This window comes from Anabrus simplex, chromosome 1 (assembly GCF_040414725.1).
Source record: "Anabrus simplex isolate iqAnaSimp1 chromosome 1, ASM4041472v1, whole genome shotgun sequence".
NCBI classification, from domain to species: domain Eukaryota; kingdom Metazoa; phylum Arthropoda; class Insecta; order Orthoptera; family Tettigoniidae; genus Anabrus; species Anabrus simplex.
In genome coordinates, this window is record NC_090265.1 from 17,365,667 (window position 1) to 17,386,308 (window position 20,642).

Sequence of the window (20,642 nt, forward strand, 5' to 3'; positions counted from 1 at the left end):
GACATTCCAAACACTCAAAATGTTAATATATGAAGTTCTTAACACCTTAATTATGCAAATGGAAATACAGTTTGGCGATTTTGAAAGCATCCAGTTTGTTGAGTTGTTGAATCCGATTCACTTCATAGTTTACAAAGATAGCTTCCCTGCTATCAAACTAAACAGTCTTATGAACATTTAGCCCTTTTTAACTGAGAAAAATTGGAAAATGAATTGATTAACATTTATTCCGATAAAGAAAAACATTCATCCCCTCAAAATCTTTTACATTATATTGCCCTCAATGACCTCGAACCAGTGTATGTGGAAGTGTCAGAATTGATTCGTTTAATATAAAAATTTCCTGTTACTACGGTTTCCTCTGAAAGGAGTATGAGCACTCTGAAGAGGATAAAAACATACTTGCAAAATACAATGAACAGTGAAAAACTCAGCAGTCTTAGTACCATTTTTATGGAGAAAAAGCTTGTGAAGGAATTGATGAGAGATCAAGTATTGAAGGACGGTGTAATTGACCATTTTGCAACCAAGAAAACTCAACATTTGGAACTACTCAACAAGGAACTTTAAGGTAATATTTCCTGCCTACTCATTCATTAACTAATAGCTTTGCCACTGGTGTAATCCTTGGAAGAAGGAAGTCATGTCTCAAACAAAACTACCTTTGCATTCCTCTATTTCTAGGCTGACTTTGCTGTACGGAAGCAAAAGCTGGGTAGATTTATGATCTTGAAAGTAATGGGATTGATTGCTGGTACAAACAGGTGGGAATAATAACAGGAGGGTGCTGGGAATGAGGAGGTAAAGGCTAAGTTAAGAATGAACTTGATGGATGAAGGTGTGCGTATAACCTGCTTTCAGTGATGTGGTCATGTGAGGTGAAAGGAGGAGAATAATGGACTCGGTGATGGAGGGCAAGAGAAGTAGATGACTGAGTGAGTTGGCCGCGTGATTAAGGTCGCGCAGCTATGAGCTTGCATTCGGGAGAGATAGCGGATTCAAACCCCACTGTCAGCAGCCCTGAAGATGGTTTTTCCATAGTTTCCCATTTTCACAACCAGGCAGATGCTGTATCTACCTTAATTAAGCCACTTCCTTTCCTCTCCTTGCTCTTTCCTATTCCATTGTCACATAAAGCCTGTATGTGCCAGTGCGGCGTAAAGCAAATGGTAAAATAGATAAGGTAAAGTAGTAGACGGAGACAAAAAAGATGACGGTTAGAATAAGTTTTTAATGATTTAAAGAAATTAAGTGTAGAAGACTACAGATCTAGTTGCAAATAGTGGATTGTAGAGCTACTTAGTTAATTCACTGAAGTTTGCAGACTGAATGCTCACAGGCATAACAGTCTATAATGAAAATTTATGTATGCTTTTATTGTTTTGTATTCGTAGACGTTCATGCACCATGATGAGGTGTACAGCTCGCAGTCTGCCAGCGATGGAAAGAGTCTCTCCAACGGCCCAGCTGCGAACTTAGAGAAGAAGGACGACATGATGGTGGTCCTAAAGAAGGCCACAGCCAAGTGGACTCCTGATAACACGGACGACACCCTCTCGGAGATAGACCTGGAGGTGCCCCGAGGGAAGCTGGTGATTGTGACTGGTCAAGTAGGAGCAGGGAAGGTTTGTAACAATTGTAAATCAAACTCTGGAAGGAAACAAGGGTTCACTTGAATACCTCTATACAAGGTCCCCTCAGTCCATGTGACAACAATCAATCAATCAATCAATCAATCAATCAATCAATCAATCAATCAATCAATCAATCAATCAATCAATCAATCAATCAATCAATCAATCAATCAATCAATCAATCAATCAATCAATCAATCAATCAATCAATCAATCAATCAATCAATCAATCAATCAATCAATCAATCAATCAATCAATCAATCAATCAATCAATCAATCAATCAATCAATCAATCAATCAATCAATCAATCAATCAATCAATCAATCAATCAATCAATCAATCAATCAATCAATCAATCAATCAATCAATCAATCAATCAATCAATCAATCAATCAATCAATCAATCAATCAATCAATCAATCAATCAATCAATCAATCAATCAATCAATCAATCAATCAATCAATCAATCAATCAATCAATCAATCAATCAATCAATCAATCAATCAATCAATCAATCAATCAATCAATCAATCAATCAATCAATCAATCAATCAATCAATCAATCAATCAATCAATCAATCAATCAATCAATCAATCAATCAATCAATCAATCAATCAATCAATCAATCAATCAATCAATCAATCAATCAATCAATCAATCAATCAATCAATCAATCAATCAATCAATCAATCAATCAATCAATCAATCAATCAATCAATCAATCAATCAATCAATCAATCAATCAATCAATCAATCAATCAATCAATCAATCAATCAATCAATCAATCAATCAATCAATCAATCAATCAATCAATCATCATTTAGGGCTGTCACCCAGGTGAGAGATTCCCTAACAGTTGTGTATTTAGCCTTTTCTTAAACATTTTCAAAGAACTTGGGAATTTATCAAACATTCCCCTTGATAATTTATTACAGTCCCTTATTCCTCGACTTGTAAATGAATATTTTCCCCATTTCCTCTTGAATTCCAACTTTATCTTCATATTGTGATCTTTCCTACTTTTAAAAGCTCCGCTCAAACTTATTCGTCTACTTATGTCGTTCCACACCATCTCTCCTCTGACAGTTTGAAACATACTGGTGGGTTGAGCAGCTCGTCTCCTTACTCCCAAGTCTTCCCAGCCCCCAAGTAAGCAACATTTTCGTAACACTACACCTTCAAAAACAATAAAGGTAATCTTTAATCCACCTATTCAGTACTTTAATTTCCACTTATAGTGGTTACATAAACATACTATCAGGAAATGGGACACGTTTTGCCCTCAATTTAGGGCATCTTCAGCCTAAAAACAATCTTCAAGAGTACACCTTATATTAATATGGAAGCTAAAAGTTTAGCCAGTTACTAAAATTCGGTACATAAAAATGTGAAAAATGATACATTATACAAACATGTTAATGGAAACACTCTCAATGGTTAAACTATAAAATATTTTGTCAGAGACTAAAACTTATTCCATTACAAATTTCTAATTAAAATGGTTCATTTAAAATTGTTAGTGGAATACCAGAGTGACAATGACAGAGAGCCAACAGAAGGGCGGCTACCAACGCAACAGTAGATAGCAAATGACAGCTTTCAACAAACATAGAACATTTTCCAGTGTCTACTGACATTTCCTGACAAGGTCTCAGACAATAATATTGCCTACTGGTGCTAAGGACCCCTTCTGTAATAATTCAACTGATGCTTCAGTTTCCCCTTATGCTCATGATTTCATCAGCAGCCTTGAAGAACATGTTGTATTTATGACATTCATATTTGTGCTTGTGTTTCACGCCCTCATGTCGTTGGCATTATGTCATTGTTACTTTGGTATTCCACTAACAATTTTAAATGAACCATTTTAATTAGAAATTAGTAACGGAATAAGTTTTAGTCTCTGACAAAACAATTTATAGTTTAATCTGTTACCTTTACTACAGCGGTAACACTAAATACTACAGCAGTTGCAATCCACAAACACATACCACAGTCCCAAAAATCACTACACATTCAAAGAGATATCAGCAGAAACTACGCGGATCTGCGCCGACAACAACTTCGTAAATATCAGTAGGGCCAACTAGTGGGCAATAAACCGGCAATGTGGGAAGGGGCTAGGACCTGCCGAGGGCATGGACATGGCTTAGATTGCAGATTCAGAAACAATCAACCATGATCCTTAAATTTGAAAAATATAATTTACAAATGGATTTTACAAATACATTCCGAAACAAATCCGCCAACTTGTAACTTACAAACTATATGTTCTGTGATACACACAACTTAGAGGTTCTTAGATAATAGCTTCCTACAAGTTTCAAACTTCAAACCAACTGTACATCTAGTTACGAATCCAGTTTGTACAATGCAATTTAGTAGGTTAAAAGCAACGTAATGTGCAATTATAATTTACAGTGAAGTGAACGTACTCTCCAAAACTCTAGCATACATCAAGTGACACTGAACTACCAGAGGCAAAACCCCACGGTAAATATATTAAACTACAATCTACATATTTATTGAAACCAGGAACTGGGAATGCCTCGAAAACAACCAGGCAAGCCCAGCTGAAAAGCTAAGGTGTCATGAATAATTAATTTGGCAAATCTAGGTGAGGTTAGGGCAGACTCCTATACGAAATAGCAACCGAACATTATGGAAATTTTAGCTGGAACAGAATTCAAGAGTGCTTACCCGAAGGTGGGCCATCAAGACCGACCGAATCGTCAGACAGCTACCCCGCTCTCTTATAAAGGTAAACCCTGGCCTTGGAGTAGCCAATCAAAACGCATGAGCCCGCCTATTGTCACCCAGACTCACCAATCACAACCCTACTTTCAGTCGCAAACTTTAACTAACATTCTCGAATACGCACGATCGCAAATGTCGCATTTCCAGAACAGTCAGAACATACTTTCTAGAACACATAACCAACAAAAGCAACACGCCCTGTTCAAAAATTCAAGTAACATTTCTACATACTTCCAGTAAGTACAGAACTGAAATCTACTATTTACAAATACATATGGTATCAAATATTACACTGTACAGGTTAGGTCATTACAAATAAAACAAATCACCACACTTTACAAATAAAGTCTTCAATAAACACTTTCCACTTCCACTACATTGTTCACCTGTGACATAATCATTGACAGTGTTTCCATTAACATGTTTGTATAATGTATCATTTTTCATATTTTTATGTACTGAATTTTAGTAACTGGCTAAACTTTCAGCTTCCATTTTAATATAAGGTGTACTCTTTAAGATTGTTTTTAGGCTGAAGATGCCCTAAATTGAGGGCGAAACGTGTCCCATTTCCTGATAGTATGTTTATGTAACCACTATAAGTGGAAATTAAAGTACTGAATAGGTGGATTAAAGATCACCTTTATTGTTTTTGAACTGTAAATTTTGAATACGGACCAAAAATGAGATTTATTACCTTTAAAGATAAAAATTTCATTGTTCCGTATTGAAATTATTGATGTTAAAAATTAAATAACTGGAAAGGAGGTTCAACCTATTCAATACTCAAAAGAAAGAAACGTAGCAATCACATTTCTATTTAAATGGGACCGGTTTCGACCTTAGTCTAGGTCATCATCAGCCATAAAAAACATATAAAATGTTTATGAATGTTGGAGGTCAGTTCCACACTCTGTTAGGCACAAAGACACGACATCACATTCTGTCCTGCACAAAGTCACAACACTACTAATCAACATACGAAGATCAAAAAGGCTTGAATTCGCAGACGAACAGATCTGTAGTAGAAAGCCGCCAGCTCCCGGTGACCAGCGCGGCACACTCAAGGTCACGCGCTGCGGCCAAACACCAAAGTAGAGTGGAGAACGTTTCGAAGGTCCAGAACCTGTCACGGCTGCGGGAAGCCAATTACGTATATAAAAATATACGGCGCCAATTAGTACAACTGAATGAGCACCCGTACTCCAGATAAGTTCTTGGTAAACAGTTGACTTGAAAAAACAATTGTAGAGAAAAACCCAATATCCTTTTTGACTTCCTAATTCTTCTTCTCAAAAATTCCAAATTCCAAAACCCCAATTCTATTTTCGATGTCTTACATAGTTCCCACCCACATTTTCTACCTCCAATAACCCACCCTCCTAACCCACCTTAAACTACCCCTCCTTCATTTCCCTATCTTATCTTTCCTCATTACCATCTAACTTCAATTTCTTTTATTCTTTCTCTTATTTCACTATCACTCTTCCTCGTTTAATTTATTCTCCTCTTTCAAATTTTTGTCTTGCGCCAACTTCGACTACTTCAATCATAACCTAAAAATTTTTTCTTCTTAAAAAATAGCGCACTGTGCATATAAGTTTTCATTTGTTTTCCGATATTGCGCTTTTTACTACATTTTTTTCTTCTCTCTACAATTGTTTTTTCAAGTCAACTGTTTACCAAGAACTTATCTGGAGTACGGGTGCTCATTCAGTTGTACTAATTGGCGTCGTATATTTTTATATACGTAATTGGCTTCCCGCAGCCGTGACAGGTTCTGGACCTTCGAAACGTTCTCCACTCTACTTTGGTGTTTGGCCGCAGCGCGTGACCTTGAGTGTGCCGCGCTGGTCACCGGGAGCTGGCGGCTTTCTACTACAGATCTGTTCGTCTGCGAATTCAAGCCTTTTTGATCTTCGTATGTTGATTAGTAGTGTTGTGACTTTGTGCAGGACAGAATGTGATGTCGTGTCTTTGTGCCTAACAGAGTGTGGAACTGACCTCCAACATTCATAAACATTTTATATGTTTTTTATGGCTGATGATGACCTAGACTAAGGTCGAAACCGGTCCCATTTAAATAGAAATGTAATTGCTACGTTTCTTTCTTTTGAGTATTGAATAGGTTGAACCTCCTTTCCAGTTATTTAATTTTTAACATTTATTACCTGTAACACCACACCTTCGTCGGAAATCATCCAGAACAAAACATGCCACTTACCTTTGTATCTTTTCCAGTTCTTGTATCAGGTAGTCCTGGTGTGGGTGCCATACACTGGAACCCTACTCTAGTTTGTGTCTTACCAGAGACTTGTATGCCCTCTCCTTTACACCCTTACTACAACCCCTAAACACTCTCATAACTATGTGCAGAGATCTGTACCCTTTATTTACAATCCCATTTATGTGATTACCCCAATGAAAACAAACAAACCCCATGGCACGACAGCCCTTGAAGGGCCTTGGCCTACCAAGCGACCGCTGCTCAGCCCAAAGGCCTGCAGATTACGAGGTGTCGTGTTGTCAGTACGACGAATCCTCTCGGCCGTTATTCTTGGCTTTCTACACCGGGGCCGCTATCTCACCATCAGATAGCTCCTCAATTCTAATCACGTAGGCTGAGTGGACCTTGAACCAGCCCTCAGGTCCAGATAAAAATCCCTGATCTGGCCGGGAATCGAACCCGGGGCCTCCGGGTAAGAGGAAGGCATGCTACCCCTACACCACAGAGCCGGCTATTACCCCAATGAAGATCTTTCCTTTTATTAACACCTAGGTACTTTCAGTGATCCCCATAAGGAACTTTCACCCCATCAATGCAGTAATTAAAACTGAGAGGACTTTTCCTATTTGTGAAACTCACAACCTGACTTTTAACCCCGTTTATCAACATACCATTGCCTGCTGTCCATCTCACAACATTATCGAGGTAATTTTCCAGTTGCTCACAATCTTTTAACTTATTTATTACTTTATACAGAATAACATCATCTGCAAATAGCCTTATCTCTGATTCCACTTCTTTACTCATATCATTGATATATATATAAGAAAACATAAAGGTCCAATAATACTCTTAATTATTACAGGGTCCTTTGTGTCCCTTCCCCTTATGTACACGGAATTGTCTTTGTAATCAAAATGGACTTTGACTCAGCATGGTGTTCAAAAGTCGTGCAGTTATTCTACATGGGATAACTTTCATGAACTTGTAGAGTACTTCATCTTTCCAGACTGTGTTGTAGGCTGCTGTTAAGTCCATGAATGCCACTGAAGTCTTGAGTTTTCTTTGGTAGCCTGCTTCTTTGTGGGTTGTAAGACACATAACTTGATCTGTTGTGTTTCTCTATGGTCTAAAGCCTGCCTGTTCCACTGGAATTTTCTTGAGTATATTAGGACCAATTATGTTCAGCAGAAGTTTATTTAGGAGTTTGTATGCAATGGTGAGCAAAGCAATAGGGCGGTGGCACTCTGGTTTTTCACTTGGTTTATCTTTCTTCAGTATGGCAATAATCTTTGTCTGTTTGAAGGCCTTTGGTATTTGACCTCTTTCAAGGATATCAGTGTAGAATTTGCAGGTGCGAGCATGTTCTGCCCTCACCAGGGGCTTCACCTAACTTAATGGCACTGATGGCAGTGTTTATTTCTTCCACACTAAATGGTACGGGTTGTGCCACTGGGGAGCTACATTTAAGGAGATTCATTTCTTTCTTTGTGTCCTATCTTTTGGAAGTCATGACTATATGAGAGGCAATCTTGTTTGGATGGATTTCTGATGTCATCCATGCAGTTATTTTTCCATCTCCAAGTTTCCATAGTAGAGATCATGCATCATAGCTTGACTTTGTGCAGTCAAGTGAGCTAACTTTATCTTCCTATATTTTACTCCTGGCTGCATCTAGACTGTGTAAGAGTTCATCTGCAATTTCATGGTCATGGTCACCGTTCTCAAAAAATTGTTGGTATAGTTTTTCACTTTCCTTGCTCGATGCAGGTATATATTCTTTGTGAAAGCCTCTAGGGATATTTTCCTTTGCTGCAGATATAATAGCTCCTACAAATCTTTCATAAGCTTCATGTATAGGTGGTATCTGATGCACACCTTTATCAAGTTCAGCCCTATTGAAATTCTAGCGTGGTCGAGGGCTAGAGGTGATGCCACAGGTCTATGTTGGCTGTGTGGGATGTCATTAAGCACATTTCGAGTAGTTTGTAGAGGTTTGTTTCCTTCGTCTCTGGACATAAAGCATAGATCAGGACAATACTCTCTATTCCAGGCTGCTGATTTGAATGTGCTTCTGTCTTCAGCATCAAAGACGTGATAAAGGTTGTCTATCCATTCCACTACTGCTTCACCATTCTCATCATTAGTTTTGTATTTCCAGTCCTGGTGGTGCCTGTTGAAATTCCCAATGTATACTGCTCGATGTGGTCATATATCTACAACATGGTCGGGCCTATTGAATTTTAGAGGATTGTAGGTTTTTGAGACCTCAGTGTCACCTACTCTAATAACAAAGGAGTAAGGTAACTCTCAAGGACTCCAGTGTTATTTGCAAAATGTTATTTTGGGCATCTCTGAGAATATTCTGCTACTTCACTAAAGTGTCACATGCCATATTGCTCGAGTAGAGATGGGTGAATTTAATGTTTCTGTCTGATGGTTTAAATCACTTGTAAAATTTCCCATGGCTTCAATTCTTCTAAAACCTCTGAATTAATACTCCAATAGAATTCTATACCATTAGCGACAGATCTACTGAAAAGCTGAAATGCCAGCATTACATTCATTCTTTGAAATGAATTAGGATCCAATTGGGCAGTGGTGAGTTTATAACAAACTTTCAATCCAGAAAATTCAGGAGATGTGTCACATAGATAAACTTTCCTGTAAAAAGAATAATCATCAATATCACCATTATATTTAACCTATACTTCGACATGGAAATTATTCTGCAAGCCAAACAAAAAAAATCTCTCAGGGCTGAAAGGGTTAAACATAAAGCCATCTGTTTTCAGTTTCAACTGTTAGGACCGAGTGAGTTGGGGCTGTACCACAGTCGCTTCCTTCCCACTGCTAGCCCTTTCCTATCACATCATCGTCATAAGACCTATCTGTGTCGGTGTGATGTATATAACTGTTAGGCTCTTCAGTCTGCTGAAACTAATTTTGAATAACTACATTTTAAAAATACCTGAAAGAGAAAACAGATGGTAACAGAATAAGGAAAGGTTGCTGTGAAGTCACAGTTGTTCTGTACACCATCAGACTGCGTGGATCCAATGACAGAAGAGTTTGAAGGTGCTCAAGTACGCCAATCAAACAATTTCATCTATAACCTTTATGAATAACAGTGCCGACAGCACACTTCCTTGTTGTAGTCCAGTTTCATTCCAAAACCACACTGTTCTCCCCACATGTGTCTGGAGACTGCTGCAACAATTTTTTTTTTTTTAAACATTGTTTGCACATATTCTGTCATTTGTTTTCCAAATTCTTTCTGTTACATTCCTTTTCATACTTTTTCTCTGGGTACAGTATCGTAAGCCTTTTCTAAACCAAGGAGTGTCATCATCATATCTCTTCCATATTCCCAATGTTTTTTCAACAACTGTTTCATACTGAAGATGGGATCTAGTATTGATCTTCCATTTTGAAAGCCATATTGCTCGTCTTGTAATTGTCCTTCCACCTTCCTTCTCATTCTCTTTCCTAGTGTCCTTTCAAATATTTTTGCTACCAGAGATACGAGTATGATTGGTTGAAAATTGCCACATATCTTCTTGTCCCCCTTTTTAAATGTAAGTGTGTGTGTTTATATATATATATTCACGTAAGAACTATCAGCACATGTACTGTGTGTGTCACGACAGTAATCGTGAATTTTAGTAGACATAATACGTGTATTACAATTTGGAAAAAATAAATAAATAATTCATATGCACAAATTAATAACTGCTTGCATTCATACTTTGCAGAAGGTAAATGCAACAGATTCATAAGGGATTATCGGATAAAGTAGGCTAGATTCAGGTGAAATATAAAGGTGGCACTGCAGAATGCTTAATGAGTCTTTGATAATCCCTAATATGATATTGTTGAGTGTGTTTCTGGGGATACCTAACCCTTTCAAAGTGTTCCAGGTGTATTTTATAGTACTTTCTCAGCTACTGAATAACAGTCCTTTAACTGATCAATGTTCATGAATATATAGGATGTATCCGTGATGATGTTGTTACAAACTTTCAAGGATGATGGAAGACGGCAAATGGATCAATTAGAGATAAGGAACTGTATTCCAGAAACAATCGAGTCAAAAGTTAAGCAAAATTCTACTCATTTAAGTCCATTTACCTGCACAAGTTTCACAAGCTGCTCCATTTACAACAAATGTTCGATATGGCATCGTCGCACAAAGTTTTGTGATACCCGTTCGAATATCCCCGCTGTCGTTTGAACAGCGTCGTAGGTAGTGAGAATTCTTGCCAACAGATCCTCTTCAGTCTCGACAAGTGTCTTATACACAAGGCTTTTCACATGGCCCCACAAGAAGAAATCAAGTGGGATGAGATCAGGCGTCTGTTAAGAGCCGACGTACGTTAAACAACTTGGATTGGAAAGTTCTTCTATTCGACCCTGTAGAAAAGACACAGTGAACTTCTTTGTAAACTTGCCAGTTCATTTCCCTTAATGCTGATCTAACCCTGTGATGGCATTGCTCCCTCGGGGCAGATACCAAGTTTCAGTCTCGCCGGTCAGGATGAGGGCAGCAGGTTGTACTGTTCGAACAGCCAAGTTGTTGGACGACATTTTAAGGGCGTTTGTCCACTGCAAAGACGACAATCTGCTGCCATTATTCATCTAAAAGTTGGCTTTGGATAGCTCGGCGTATACCGAGACATCCCTTCCTGTCAAGGCGTGAGAAGCCCATGTATGAAAGGCTTTCTCCCGTAAGACACTTCTTAATCATCTGCCAGTCGAGTTGTTGTTATCAGCATCCTTGATTTTTAAAATGCCAAAGACAGATTTCCTATCACTCTGTATGTCTCTGACAGAGCATCACTGATGCGAAGCAGATCGTTACAGATTTTGAAGTGTTGTAAGGAAGGCTACCATTTAACTTTTACAAGACCCAGTCCACGACACCTTCTTTACTCCAGTCATTTGGTACCAGTTTTTCTTTCTGAATACATTGAATAGCCTATACAGCCATTTTAGACCAATAGATATATAGAACATTGTAAAAGAGCAAAGCAAAGTCATTTCCGTACAGGCCATGAAGGCCCCTGGAGGGGTGGAAGGTAAAGGCTTCCACTATCTGTAACCTCGGCTCTTGGTGGGGTAGAACAGTCAGGTCTACGCCTGGCCGCCTTTGCCCCCAGGAATTAACCTGGTACTCATTTTTGGTGTAGGCTGAGTGAACCTCAGGGCCATGTGCACCTCCAGAAGTGGAAATCTCATTTCTTAAATTTTACGACTTCCTGATAGGGATTCAAACCCACGTCCTTCTGGGCGAACCGAGCATGCCTTTACTGCCTCAGCCATGCAGCCCCTTATAGAACATTATAGTGTCAAAATAATCCCTACTTTTTATGTTGTTATCTTCTTTACACGTACCATAAATCTGTACATGTTGAATACTAGTGATATTCCTTTCCCACAGAGTTCATTGCTCAATGTCATCTTGAGAGAGCTTCCTCTGGTGTCTGGATCATGTACTGTGAATGGGAAGGTGTCGTATGCCTCTCAGGAACCGTGGGTGTTTGCTGCCACCGTGCGACAGAACATCATCTTTGGCCGGGAGTTCGACCGGCTTCGCTACAACCGAGTGGTCAGGGCGTGTGCACTGAAGAGAGACTTCAAGCAATTCCCAAATGGTGACATGACTGTCGTGGGGGAGAGAGGCTCGTCTCTCTCGGGAGGTCAGAAGGCGAGGATCAGTCTGGCCAGGTAAGGATTACTTCATAGCTGTGTCAGTAGAAAGAAACAACCCATTTACAGGCAAAACTGGTTAGGACGTTTTTGTGGGGGTCAAAAAAAAAAAAAAAGTCATAAAGAGGGGACATGCTACAAAATTAAAAACAATTTTGCTGTTAAATTTAAGATTAGGTTTGAATGTAAAAATAATTACGATGAAAACAAAGAACCAAGTGTTCACAATTATAAATAATGAAATAAATAAGGAAATAATATGTTTTAAGACACCAACATAGTAAATCAAGGAAAAAATTTCTTAGAGACGTAAACTATACACGTTGATTACAAATATGTTTAAATCTGTCGTAGGAATGTCCAATATCTGGGCGATTTGCACAAGTTTCATGTGTGGATTAGTACCCACTTTCTCAATAATCTTAAATTTTTCGTCACTTGTAATCAGTCTTTTTCGTTACTTGTAATCTGTCTAGCTTTCTTCTTCTCCATAACTGAATGTCCTGCAAACCACTATGCATAAGTACAGTAGGCCCAATTTATGTACATTGTTACACAATTCACTTACAAACATAAAATTAAGTACGAACACGTCAGACGAGCTACTGATGGCTTGGGACTGATACTTCCTGCGGCTGGAGGCCGACACGCAACCGTGCTCTGGGGTCGTGAAATTACATTCTCTACCTAATCCTTACCCAGGCCAGTTGTCGCTGTTGCGGCGTGCATGCAACGTGGCCAGGAACGCTAATTTAAATTTCTTATTTTGGGAATTATGAACATACTTAAGAGTAAGAAGTTATTATATTTATAAAACCAGCTTTCCAATACATAATAGTCCTTTGTATTTAGGATAAAACCATTTCTAGAAATTACAAGTAGGACATGTTTCGCTCAATCTTAGTGATCATCATCAGCTAAAGATCACTTAATCCATGGTGGGTCAGGGCCCTTATCCCGGTATATATAACGAAAAAACGTCTAATATTACATTGATAAAATGCAAAATTTAACAATTTAAAAATAATCAATAAGATTATATTATGTCTATTAAAACAAATATTGATCTTTAAAATTGCTTAAAATGTAAATGGAATGAATGACTTGAAAATATTACTATAATATGTAGTGATTAATTGTTGGTATAAATCAATGACCATAATAATCTTCGCTCATTGGCATTAGACTGTGATTTAAAACAGTTATTCACATAAGGGTGAGCTCTTGTGATGAACTATGATGTTGTTTCATAAAATAAACTTGATGAGGAATGCTAAAATCACATATATTGGTTGAAAAACGAACTTCTCTGTTGGATAAAATGTCGTCTGGATCGGCGTAAATAACCTTACGGAACTCCCTCGCGTTGTGTTGCAAACATTATTTATTAGTGTGTTAATATTGGGCTTCAAATGGAGAACTACTGATCTTGTAGGTGAAAAAATATAAATCGGGTGTATCCTGTAAAAAAAAGAAAAGAAAGGAAGAACAGTATGTGTGTCAATTGTTGGAATTTGAAGACCGTATTTCTGTAAGGAAATCATTGAAGGCGCTTACCTGTGTGTTAATTGAGGGGAGATTAGTCCCTTGGTTGTTACGGAGGTTTGATGGACACCGACTTGCTGCTACGTGTGTTGTACGAATGCGATCGTAGAGGCGGGGAAGATAGCGGGAAGGGGAAGGAAGGCGGGGCGTTATGCGAGTTGTCGGCCATTGGAGGGGACTCAGTGCTAGGAGGCGTTGTAGGTGTGGCTACTGTTGCTGTTGTTACTACAGGAAGATTGAAGGCATGTTTATAATGGAAAATCTTCATGAAATTTTTAGCATTGATTCGAAAGTTAGCAATTAGATTGGGGATTTGCTCAACTATGGGGCTATTAATGTCTGAGCCGTCATTTAAATTATTTTTATAAAAGTACTGGTCCAAGGAAATGTAAGCATTTTCATACCCGGTCATTAGACTGCTTTTATTTACATATTTGAGTATTTTCATATCTTGATTGATAGTACTGAAATTATGTCCCGTGTCCCTCATATGAATACTCATGGCGGAATGCTTTTTGTGTTTCAAGGCATTATAATGTTCTAAATACCTTATTCTAAAGCTACGGCCAGTTTTCCCTATATAAGAAAACTTGCACTGTGTGCATCTGAGTCTATATATTCCCGAGTTTGAGAATCTGTCGTAAATGGTATTAACGGAGTTGGAATTGAAAAAAATATTACGGTTGGTGTTGCGGGTCTGGTATGCAATGTTAATATTATGCTTCTTTAATGGTTTAGTGACATTGTAAATAGCTGGGTAGGTGAAAGTAAAAATAGCAAATTTTTTTTTTTTTTTTTTTTGGGAATTAATGTAGTTGTACTTTTTGATCTAATTTTACCTATGATTCTGGTGATCATATCAGGTTTAAAACCATTCATTATGGCTAATTCTTTGATGAAACGTAGTTCTTTTTCTCGATTAGCATTAGAAAGAGGAATGTTCATGGTCCTGTGAACCAAGCTGTAAAATGTAGCCTGCTTATGGGAGTTGGGGTGCAAGGATTCACTTTTAATTGTTATAGGAGCGGCAGATGGTTTCCTGTAAATTTGGTAAATGAACTTATCTTTATCTCTAGTCAAAGTGAAGTCTAAAAAGTTTAAGGAGTTGTTGACCTCGTCCTCTTTAGTAAACTGAATATTGTGGTTAAGATTGTTAAGGAGCCTGAGTACGTTGTCACTATTATTCAGTTGTTTATCTATAACCGTGAACGTGTCGTCCACAAATCTTAGCCAGGGTTTTACGCTGTTAATTTTATTAATTTTTAATTTGGTTTCCATATCGTCCATAAAGACGTTAGCAAGAATGCCAGAAATTGGGTCGCCCATTGCTAGTCCGTTTTGATGATATATCTTATTATTGAATGTGAAATAGTTATTGTTAAGTACGAATTTCAATAAATTAATAAAATCGTCTATTTCACATCTGCTTAGATTGTTATGTTTCATAAGGTTAGATTTTACAATGTTAATTGTGTCATTTACGGGTATGTTCGAATACATGTTAGTGATATATGATACCATAACATGATTGTCTGTTAGCTTGAATGTGGACAATTTGTTGCGGAAGTCAACAGAATTCTTTATGTAGGCTTTATTATTGAATTTATAATGTTTGTATAGGAAACAATGCAAAAATTTGGAAACATTATATGTGGGACTATTTCTACAATTTATAATGGGGCGCAATGGAGTCCCTTGTTTATGTATTTTTGGTAGAGCTCTGGCTGTGGGTAACTTAGGGTTCATTATGGTAAGTTTTTATTGTTCGTGTTCTTGTAAAAGAAAGGAAGAACTTTTTAACAGGTTCTGAAGAACTCATTGGATTTTTAATGTGGGGTCTTTTTCATTCTGAGAGAGTTGACGGACTTTGTTTTTGAATCCTTGAGAAATTCACAGGGCCATGAACATTCCTCTTTCTAATGCTAATCGAGAAAAAGAACTACGTTTCATCAAAGAATTAGCCATAATGAATGGTTTTAAACCTGATATGATCACCAGAATCATAGGTAAAATTAGATCAAAAAGTACAACTACATTAATTCCCAAAAAAAAAAAAAAAATTGCTATTTTTACTTTCACCAACCCAGCTATTTACAATGTCACTAAACTATTAAAGAAGCATAATATTAACATTGCATACCAGACCCGCAACACCAACCGTAATATTTTTTTCAATTCCAACTCCGTTAATACCATTTACGACAGATTCTCAAACTCGGGAATATATAGACTCAGATGCACACAGTGCAAGTTTTCTTATATAGGGAAAACTGGCCGTAGCTTTAGAATAAGGTATTTAGAACATTATAATGCCTTGAAACACAAAAAGCATTCTGCCATGAGTATTCATATGAGGGACACGGGACATAATTTCAGTACTATCAATCAAGATATGAAAATACTCAAATATGTAAATAAAAGCAGTCTAATGACCGGGTATGAAAATGCTTACATTTCCTTGGACCAGTACTTTTATAAAAATAATTTAAATGACGTCTTGGACATTAATAGCCCCATAGTTGAGCAAATCCCCAATCTAATTGCTAACTTTGGAATCAATGCTAAAAATTTCATGAAGATTTTCCATTATAAACATGCCTTCAATCATCTTGTAGTAACAACAGCAACAGTAGCCACACCTACAACGCCTCCTAGCACTGAGTCCCCTCCAATGGCCGACAACTCGCATAACGCCCCGCCTTCCTTCCCCGCCTCTACGATCGCATTCGTACAACACACGTAGCAGCAAGTCGGTGTCCATCAAACCTCCATAACAACCAAGGGACTAATCTCCCCTCAATTAACACATGGGTAAGCGCCTTCAATTATTTCCTTACAGTAGTACAGTCTTTAAATTCCAGCAATTGACACACACACTGTTCTTCCTTTCTCTTCTTTTTTTACAGGATACACCCGATTTATATTTTTTCACCTATGAGATCAGTAGTTCTCCATTTGAAGCCCAATATTAACACACTAATAAATAATGTTTGCAACACAACGCGAGGGAGTCCCGTAAGGTTATTTACGCCGATCCAGACGACATTTTATCCAACAGAGAAGTTCGTTTTTCAACCAATGTATGTGATTTTAGCATTCCTCATCAAGTTTATTTTATGAAACAACATCATAGTTCATCACAAGAGCTCACCCTTATGTGAATAACTGTTTTAAATCACAGTCTAATGCCAATGAGCGAAGATTATTATGGTCATTGATTTATACCAACAATTAATCACTACATATTATAGTAATATTTTCAAGTCATTCATTTCATTCACATTTTAAGCAAATTTAAAGATCAATATTTGTTTTAATAGACATAATATAATCTTATTGATTATTTTTAAATTGTTAAATTTTGCATTTTATCAATGTAATATTAGACGTTTTTTCGTTATATATACCGGGATAAGGGCCCTGACCCACCATGGATTAAGTGATCTTTAGCTGATGATGCTCACTAAGATTGAGCGAAACATGTCCTACTTGTAATTTCTAGAAATGGTTTTATCCTAAATACAAAGGACTATTGTGTATTGGAAAGCTGGTTTTATTAATATAATAACTTCTTATTCTGGAATCCAATACGGTTTTATAATGAGATGCATAACTTGTAATACTCAAGAGTGACGTAAATGTATTATCCAGGTTTCTTCAATAGGACATGGACTGGGACTTTGGAATAATGACGTAACAACCAGGGAAACATGCTAGAGAGGAACATCTTAACAAATTTCAACTGTAGTTCATTTCTTCTTCCTTTTCTTTTTTTGAGTTGTTATTTTTCTGCAGCTATGGGATCCACTCTTAGGATTGATGAGTGTCATTTTATGCAGTTATATGCAATGTTCAGTGCGATCTGAACGATTTTTTTTCAACATACTTAAGAGAAATTATGTAAATTCTTTCTACAACTGAAAGCAGTTGTCAAGGAAACACTTGTAAAATAATCCATAGAGAATATGTTCTAATGATTATTCTTTTCTTAAGAAGTTCATGAAAAAAAAAAAAAAAAAAAAGCCAATTTATAAATTAAAAATTACACATTTATAAGTAATTGTCAAAATGGAGAAATCCAGATTTCACAATGTGGCTCCTATTACTATTGCAGATGAAATATAGAACAAGACCTGACCATCATAAAAAAAAAATCAAAAAAAGTGCAGCTTAATGAATACATATGAAGATCTATACATTCATCTAGACCAACTTGTAAAGAAAAATGATAACCTTAATGAGGCTATAGAATATAATAATAAAATAATAACATATTCTGATATATTTGAAAATGCTTGAAAAAGATCACAAGAAAAAAAATTGGAATGACGTATTCCTCCTCCTTTGAAGCTGAAGATAACAACAAGGAAGTTCATGACATACCAAAATACCCCACTCCTCCGCCTCTTCAAGTATGTGAACAAGAGAGATCGCATCATCACTACTACACCAGACACAAGACCATAAAAAAAAATGACAGGAGATAATATTCCAGAGGAAAGCAGGTTTAAAAAGAATTGACAACTAGGAATGTAACCGTACGTATGTACGATCCCTGAATTTTTAGGTTAGGAAATTTCGTATATAGTTTGTAATGTTAAAATCATGTAATTTAGTTTATTTAGAATGTAGAAACATAATATTATAAGAAGAATGTGTAGTTAGGGAATATTGCATATGCGCATCATTATATTTTGTATAAATTTTCGTTTGGGTAAGAGTCTGTAAATATGGCCTAGCTGTAAGGATTGTGCAACCGAGAAAACAGCGACTATATCGGGAAGGACGGTTGAGGTCAGTTGAATGCGTTGCAACAAAGTGGCTTGGAAACACGGGGTACGGCAGGTAGTATAGGCTGAAGAATTGGAGTGGATCAATGTGGATGTACGTGAGTGGACGTTCGAAGTCACATCAGACGCACGATAGCCAATACGAGGGCTTTGTTTTAAGCAAGGTTGGGTTGACTGAGTGACGCGTGAAGAAGTGCCTGTGAGAGCGTTGCTACCAGTCAACTTTTCTGGACGCTATAACCACGCATAGCAAGCCTATATAAGCACGTACGCGTGTGCGGCAATTCATTCTAATGCTGATCCTGACTTCGATTCTAATTCTGATTCTGATGCTGATTCTGTGTCTCTCATTCGGACCGGTGCGCGGGAGCTACATATTTTGCGCAATTTCCAATGCGATCTTCTATTGTTCAGCTTGAACAACTCTACATTTCTTCATAAAGTAATTCATTGTCAGCCGAGCATGCTGTTTCGGTGGGAGAAACGTGAGGAGTGAAACTAACCGGTACAGCAATCGGTAAGGATCCAAGACGTCGATGAAGAAGTGTGTAGATAAGGGTAGGGATGCTCTTCGTGAAGAAAGTTGCATCCGTACGTAGAGAAAGTCGTCGTACTTTTCTTTACCAGATTAGACTTTTCTTCTGCAACAGTAGAGTGCAGTGCGACTCTTACCTGAAGGTATGATAAATGTAAATAGTGAAAATAATATTATAGTGGTTTGAAGATGTTTGTAATTTGCCTTTATAAGCGGCAAACACGAGTTGGTCTCATTAAGTGATTTTTTTTAAATTGCTGTGTTTAGTGGTTTGTAATTTGCCTTGTAAACGGCAAAGACGAGTTGGTCTTGTAAAGTGATGTTCCTTTCTTCATCTTGGTGTGTAGATGTTTGTAATTAGATCTTGTAAGCGGCAAACACGAGTTGGTCTTGTCAAATGATTTATTTTTGTATGTGGTTTTTAGTGGTCTGTATATTTGCCCTTTGTAAACGGCGAACAGGTGTTGGTCTCATCAAGTGATGATTATTGAGGTAATTTATATGTATTTTTATTTATTTTAGGAGTAAAGTCATGGAAGGAAACTTGCAGTGAATCTTTTATCAGTAGAGTATGGATAAACCTGGCTTGCTACCCAAATCTAATTTTAGGGGTAAACAGGTAAGGTTATAAAGTAAGTCTGGAGCTTTCGTCAGCCTGATGACCGTCGCCTTGGGAGAGGGAGTTACTCATTGCTCTATATAGTTATATATTCCTGTAAATGTTTTACAGGTGGCGCCCAGTCTTGGTATTTACACTTATTTTAGTCACCGTTTATTCATTTCATATTTTCAAAAAATTGCAATCATTACAGGAATTAGTAATATTTCATCTGCAATAGTAATAGGAGCCACATTGTGAAATCTGGATTTCTCCATTTTGACAATTACTTATAAATGTGTAAATTTTAATTTATAAATTGGCCTTTTGTTTTTTTTCATGAACTTCTTAAGAAAAGAATAATCATTAGAACATATTCTCTATGGATTATTTTACAAGTGTTTCCTTGACAACTGCTTTCAATTGTAGAAAGAATTTACATAATTTCTCTTAAGTATGTTGTTTTTAATATTGTCAATCTTCTTATGTTAATTTTTAGGACACTTCCTCTAAGGCATTTTTCATTATAGGAATTTTTCATCTATACAGTGTTATGTGGCTGAAGATGTTTATAATATACGAAACATGTACCACTTTTAACCAATAAGTTGCCTTAAGCAATTTATGGTACGACAAGGTGGAAAATAAAAAATACTTAGTTGTGAATCTGTGTAAGTGCGATACGGACCATGAGGCTGATTTTATGTAACCTGAAGCCACGACAGGACGCATCACCAGCCTGCTACAAGATGAGGTATTCAGCCGCTACGGTTATCCACGGTGTATTCTGTCAGACAACAGGAGTCAGTTCACTCCAAGGAAGTGGCAGCAAATGGTGACCG

At 37.3% G+C, this 20,642-nt stretch overlaps 1 protein-coding gene across 1 annotated transcript in view; it reads left to right on the forward strand.

Annotated features, from left to right (window-relative positions):
- LOC136883349 (probable multidrug resistance-associated protein lethal(2)03659) overlaps positions 1 to 20,642 on the forward strand; it is a 274,390-nt gene that overhangs the window by 97,765 nt on the left and 155,983 nt on the right. Inside the window, exons 9-10 of the mRNA XM_067155603.2 lie at positions 1,395 to 1,625; positions 12,064 to 12,350. Coding sequence (XP_067011704.2) covers positions 1,395 to 1,625; positions 12,064 to 12,350 — 518 coding nt within the window. The remainder of the gene's footprint in view (positions 1 to 1,394; positions 1,626 to 12,063; positions 12,351 to 20,642) is intronic.